General features: G+C 36.8%; 2 protein-coding genes across 2 annotated transcripts in view; both read right to left on the bottom strand.

The window, feature by feature from the left end:
• Window positions 1-477: 477 nt before the first annotated feature.
• Window positions 478-1,628, bottom strand: LOC133658477 (claudin-9-like). Its single transcript, XM_062060558.1, has one exon. The coding sequence runs from the start codon at window positions 1,444-1,446 to the stop codon at window positions 772-774; it is 675 nt and encodes a 224-aa protein (XP_061916542.1). The 5' UTR covers window positions 1,447-1,628; the 3' UTR covers window positions 478-771.
• Window positions 1,629-5,425: 3,797 nt separating this feature from the next.
• Window positions 5,426-7,024, bottom strand: part of LOC133658479 (claudin-4-like) — a 33,382-nt gene continuing 31,783 nt past the window's right edge. Inside the window, exon 3 of the mRNA XM_062060560.1 lies at window positions 5,426-6,083. Coding sequence (XP_061916544.1) covers window positions 5,426-6,061 — 636 coding nt within the window. The 5' untranslated portion in view covers window positions 6,062-6,083. The remainder of the gene's footprint in view (window positions 6,084-7,024) is intronic.

Genomic DNA, 7,024 nt, shown 5'->3' with positions numbered 1-7,024 from the left:
AAACCCAATGTTAGTACCGTATTTTTCGGACTATAAATCGCAGTTTTTTTCATAGTATGGCCGGGGGTGCGACTTATACTCAGGAGCGACTTATGTGTGAAATTATTAACACATTACCGTAAAATATCAAACAATATTATTTATCTCATTCACGTAAGAGACTAGACGTATAAGATTTCATGGGATTTAGCGATTAGGAGTGACAGATTGTTTGGTAAACGTTTATAGCATGTTCTATATGTTAGTTATTTGAATGACTCTTACCATAATATGTTACGTTAACATAGCAGGCACGTTCTCAGTTGGTTATTTATGCCTCATATAACGTACGCTTATTCAGCCTGTTGTTCACTATTCTTTATTTATTTTAAATTGCCTTTCAAATGTGTATTCTTGGTGTTGGGCCCTAGTGTGTGAATGTGAGTGTGAATGTTGTCTGTCTATCTGTGTTGGCCCTGCGATGAGGTGGCGACCTGTCCAGGGTGTACCCCGCCTTCTGCTCGAATGCTAGGCTCCAGCACCCCCGCGACCCCAAAAGGGAAAAGCGGTAGAAAATGGATGGATGGATGGATGGGTTTTATCAAATACATTTCCCCCAAAAATGTGACTTATATGTTTTTTTCCTTCTTTATTATGCGTTTTCGTCCGGTGCGACTTATACTCTGGAGCGACTTATACTCCGAAAAATGCGGTATTTATTCTCTCACAGCTTCACGTTTTCATCCATCTTATTGAAGTCACAAAGAACCGCGTCCAAATAATTTGTCAGTTTCAAATTGGTACTGATCCATGTTCATACTGGCTGCGTGTGAAGGTGGCCCTGTGGATCCTGCTCAGAGGGTGAGTTGCTTCCTCCTCCAGGTTTGGGGCCCCGGGGCCTCCGGGGGCCTCAGCTTGTGCCTCTGAGGTGGGACACCGGGTGGTGAGGATGATCCCTCCTGCCAGCATCAGTGCAAAAGAGATCCACCCCAAATACAAAGCTGGTCCCCAGTCTCTCCTCAGGTGCACAGCGCCCTCCAGCGGCTGACTGGAGTGGTGGCAGGTCCAAGCAGTGGGAACCAGCAGCAGGAACCCGGAGAGGACAAAAAGAGCCCCGGAAAAGACTTTGACTTGCCCCCGCTTGGGGAACCACACGGCCCCTGCGGCGCCAATTACAAATGCAAACGCCCCCGAACCCAGCGCCGCCATGATGAGGGCTCTCCACGTACGGAAGCTTCCAGAAAGAGACATGAGCGCCTGGTAGAAGGAGCAATGCAGACGCCCATCGTGGGCCAGGTCCCAGTGGTCCCAGTCCAGCCACACTCCGTCCCAGTAGGCCGGCAGAGTGGCCGTGGTGTTGTCCAGCGTGCCGCTCACCTTCCACAGAGCCAGGCAGCGCGTCAAGACGCCGCAGAGCCACCCGGTGAGGGCCAGAACCAGGCCGGCCAACTCCAGACGCCACCGCATGATGACTCCCGCGGCCTGCTCCTCTGCGGGCCGTCACGCAAACAAGCGCAGGGGGGCGTGGCCTGAACCAAGTTTGTTATCACAAACCAGTTCTTCTAGTGTTTGGCTGCAAGAGAAACTCCTGTTTGTTCCGAGGCTGACACGTACAGCTTCACAACAATCCGACTCTCCCAGTTGGAGCACGCCGGGGGAAACAAAGACCCACTCTCTGCTTTCTCCAGCCGGATTTAAAGAGACAAACTGTCTTCTACTGATCACGCCATTTTACTCAAGTAGACAAGTTCCATGCACACTAAATAAAAGCTAAATAGTCCTTTGTTTATCACTGTTGATAAACCATGAATTGATTAACGTGGACCCCGACATAAACAAGTTGAAAAACTTATTCGGGTTAGGGATGTCCGATAATGGCTTTTTGCCAATATCCGATATTGTCCAACTCTTTAATTACCGATACCAATATCAAACGATACCGATATCTACCGATACTGATATATACAGTCGTGGAATTAACACATCATTATTAGAGATAAATGCTTTAAAATGTAATATCGGAAATTATCGGTATTGTTTTTTTTTATCGGTATCGTTTTTTTAATTATTATTTTTTTATTAAATCAACATAAAAAACACAAGATACACTTACAATTAGTGCACCAACCCAAAAAAACTCCCTCCCCCATTCACACTCATTCACACAAAAGGGTTGTTTCTTTCTGTTATTAATATTCTGGTTCCTACATTATATATCAATATATATCAATACAGTCTGCAATCATGTGTGCTTACGGACTGTAGTCCGTAAGCACACATGATTGTGCGTGCTGCTGGTCCACTAATAGTACTAACCTTTAACAGTTAATTTGACTAATTTCCATTAATTACTATTTTCTATGTAACTGTTTTTATATTGTTTTACTTTCTTTTTTATTCAATAATTTTTTTTAAATTTATGAATCTTATTTTTTTTTTTTTAAAAAGGACCTTATCTTCACCATACCTGGTTGTCCAAATTAGGCATAATAATGTGTTAATTCCACGACTGTATATATCGGTATCGGTTGATATCGGTATCTGTAATTAAAGACTTGGACAATCGGAATATCGGATATCGGCAAAAAGCCATTATCGGACATCCCTAATTATTATGCCTAATTTCGACAACCAGATATGGTGAAGATAAGGTCCTTTTAAAAAAAAATTAATAAAATAAGATAAATAAATCAAAAACATTTTCTTGAATAAAAAAGAAAGTAATACAATATAAAAACAGTTACATAGAAACTAGTAATTAATGAAAATGAGTAAAATTAACTGTTAAAGGTTAGTACAATTAGTGGACCAGCAGCACGCACAATCATGTGTGCTTACGGACTGTATCCCTTGCAGACTGTATTGATATATATTGATATATAATGTAGGAACCAGAATATTAATAACAGAAAGAAACAACCCTTTTGTGTGAATGAATGTGAATGAGTTTAAATGGGGGAGGGAGTTTTTTTGGGTTTGTGCACTAATTGTAAGTGTATCTTGTGTTTTTTATGTTGATTTAATTAAAAAAAAAAAACACACCAAAAAAACCCGATACCAATAAAAAAAAAACACAATACCAATAATTTCCGATATTACATTTTAAAGAATTTATCGGCTGATAATATCGGCAGGCCGATATTATCGGACATCTCTAATTCAGTGTTACCATTTAGTGGTCAATTGTACGGAATATGTACTGTACTGTGCAATTACTAATAAAAGTCTCAATCAATCAATCAAAAAAAACAAAAAACGTGCAGTACGAATCAATTAAATGTCCTTTTCATTGGTAGACCACTGAATAAAAACTGTTTACAACCTTTTATACATGTATTTAAACATTAAGAGAGACCAATGGTTCTCAACCGTTTTTCACCAATTACCACCATAATGACCACTTTTAAAATACAGTAGCGTAGCAGGCCACGGTATTCATTAAAAACAAGTATATGTAATATGTTTTGCCACAGTAACATTACACACAGTTTGAACAGTAGAACTATGTTTGAATATTTAATGAAGTGATTCTTTGGCGTACCAATAGATAGAGCCCATACCACAGTTTTAGAATCCCTGTTCTACTGTTTTATGCTGTGGTACCTTTTGTCTTTTATTTATTTTAATTCCAATTTTCATTTAATTATTATTAATATAATTACTAGTATTTTCTCTTTTTTAGTTTTTATATATATATATATATATATATATATATATATATATATATATATATATATATATATATATATATATATATATATATATATATATATACAGTCGTGGTCAAAAGTTTACATACACTTGTAAAGAACATAATGTCATGGCTGTCTTGAGTTTCCAATAATTTCTACAACAAGTATGTGCTCAAATCACTCTATCACAAAAAATAAAAGTTGTAGAAATTATTGGAAACTCAAGACAGCCATGACATTATGTTCTTTACAAGTGTATGTAAATTTTTGACCACGACTGTATATATATATATATATATATATATATATATATATATATATATATATATATATATATATGCATGTATATATAATATATATATATATATATATATTATATATATATATGCATGTATATAATATATATATATATATATATATATATATATATATATATATATATATATATATATATATATATATATATATATATATATATATATATGCATGTATATATAATATATATACACATATATATATATATATATATATATATATATATATATATGCATGTATATATAATATATATACACATATATATATACATACTGTATATATGTATATATATATATATGCATGTATATATATATAATATATATACAGTTCATATATATAAATGTATAGATATACATATATATGTATATATACATATATGTATATATAAGGAATCAATAAAGTACTATCTATAGTATATATACATGTTAATGTATATATACATAATATATATACATTAACATGTATATATATATACATATGTATACCGGTATATACATATATATGTATATATACATATATGTATACATAAGGAATCAATAAAGTACTATCTATAATATATATACATATATGGATATATACATAATACTTATACAATAACATGTACCGGGTATATATATACATGTATGTATATATACATATATATGTATATATATACATATATATATATCTATACATACGTATATACATATACATGCATATATATACATATATATATATATATATATATATATATATATATATATATATATATATATATATATATATATATTTTTATATATATACATGTATATATAGCTAGCTACTAGGGCTGTGAATCATTGGGCACAATTTCATTTGAATCGATTCTTGGGGTTCACGATTCGATTCTCAATCGATTCTCGATTCAAAATCAATACTCTTTTGATAACATTGGGTGCCAGTTCTATTATTAACTACATTCTCCATAAACTAGATAAACAGCTCTGATACAAATCTATATTACACAAAAGAAAACTGGTTTTGTTTAATAAAATTCTACCCAAACATTTAATAAAGTGGCTAGACAGAACAGATATCCATCCATTCATCCATTTTCTACCGCTTGTCCCTTTTAGGGTAAACCCCACCCCCCCTACCCCCCCAAAAACGTATTTTTTTAAATTTAGAATTGATTTAGAATCGTTAAAAAATAGGAATCGAGATTAATCCGAAAATCTATTTTTTTAACACCCCTACTAGCTACTGGCTAGCTACTATACAGCCTTTGATGGTGCGCCAAGGCGCATGTCGTGCGTCAACTAGCTAACAGGTGTTCTGTGTTGTGTTGATTGGTGTGCCTCGGCGCGCCATCAAAGGCCGTATAGTACCTTTTTTAAATTCAATAGTACCGTGGTGCTTGACTAGTACTGGTATACCTTACAGCCCTAGTCTGAGGAGACAAGTTGTCAAAGCGGTTTAGGTCAGACGTAATTCTTGATGGCGTAGCCGCTGTGTGTGGAAGTCCTGGCTGGCGTGTACCCACTGGAATGGAAGGTGGTCCTCGGCGACGGCCTGCTTGCACACAGAATGACCCCCCCACACAGCATCAGGCCAGATGTGACAAAGCCAATATAAATGGCCGCCCCAAGCTCCCTCTTGAGCACCTCAGGGACGCGGGGGTTGTGGAAGTCTCTGATGACGTTGTTGGCCGTCCAGGACACCGCCACCAGCGAGGCAAGGGCCGCCAAGCAGAAGACGACCCCTGACCCCAGCACCACCCGGGTCTTGACGCCGGGGTGGCTCAGGCACTTGGTGCAGCGAGCCCCCAGCAGGAAGACGAGGAAGGCGAGACATCCCAGCACCAGGCTGATGCAGATGAGGCCGCGCGCCGCCTGCAGGTCGGGCGACAGATCCAGGAGGGCGTCGTAGAGCTTGCACTGCATCTGACCCGTGTACTCGCTGACACACGTCATCCACAGACCCTCCCAGAACACCTGCATGACCACCAGGCGTGTCCCGATGAAGGCCGTCACCTTCCACATGGGCAGGGCGCAGATCAAGATGGTGCCCGCCACGCCTACCATGGTCAGGCTGACGCCAAGCTCCTGCAGAGCCATGAGCGCACGACCTCTAGCAGCCCTGGAACAAAATGATAGGCAGACATGTTTATTCTTTGTTTTTACTCAACTATTATGGCTTTGAAGTGAAAATAAATTAATTATATATATATGTATATGTGTGTGCATATGTACTGTATATACATATATATGTTTGTGTATATGTATACACATATATATATGTATGTACGTATACCGTAATGTATATACTAACATACATATATCAGAATCAGAATCAGAAATACTTTAATAATCCCCGAGGGGAAATGAACATTTTCAGCACAATCCCATTAAAGAGCGGACAAACATTACAGGGAGACAGAACGAGATCGCTGACGGGTCTGCCAACTTCCGGCGCCCCTTACAAAAATGGTGAGAAACAGGGGGGGGGGGGGGGGGGGGGGTCTATGCCTGGGCCCCTGGAGGCCAAGGAAGAGGAAAAAAATAATAAAAAAATTAAAATAAAACTCTTAGCCATAGCACACAAAAATATACACATATATAAAGTATATATGTGTATATGTATGCACACATATATATATATATATACATACATACATATACAGTATAAACATATATATATATACACATACATACACACACACACACACACACACGCATACATGCATACATATATGATTTTATAAATATATTAGGGTTGTCCTGATCCCAACATGTATTTTGATATTTTTCAAAATAAAGGGGACCACAAAAGATTGCATTATTGGCTTTATTTTAACAAAAAAAAAAATCTTACGGTACATTTAACATATGTTTCTTATTGGAATCGAAGAACAAGTTTGGCATTAAATAAAATAGTGAACATACTAGACAATTTTTCTTTTAGTAGTAAGTAAGCAAACAAAGGCTCCTAATTTAGCTGCTGACCTATGCAGTAACATATTGTGTCATTTATCATTCTATTATTTTGTCAACATTATTAAGGACAAGTGGTAGAAAATG

This window comes from Entelurus aequoreus, linkage group LG10, assembly GCF_033978785.1.
Source record: "Entelurus aequoreus isolate RoL-2023_Sb linkage group LG10, RoL_Eaeq_v1.1, whole genome shotgun sequence".
Taxonomy (NCBI): domain Eukaryota; kingdom Metazoa; phylum Chordata; class Actinopteri; order Syngnathiformes; family Syngnathidae; genus Entelurus; species Entelurus aequoreus.
Note: the sequence above shows the minus strand (reverse complement) of the source record. Positions and strands in the feature narration are given on the sequence as shown.

Coding starts and splice junctions, on each gene's coding strand:
- LOC133658477 (XM_062060558.1), bottom strand. CDS start 1,446: ATGCGGTGGCGTCTGGAGTTGGCCGGCCTGGTTCTGGCCCTCACCGGG.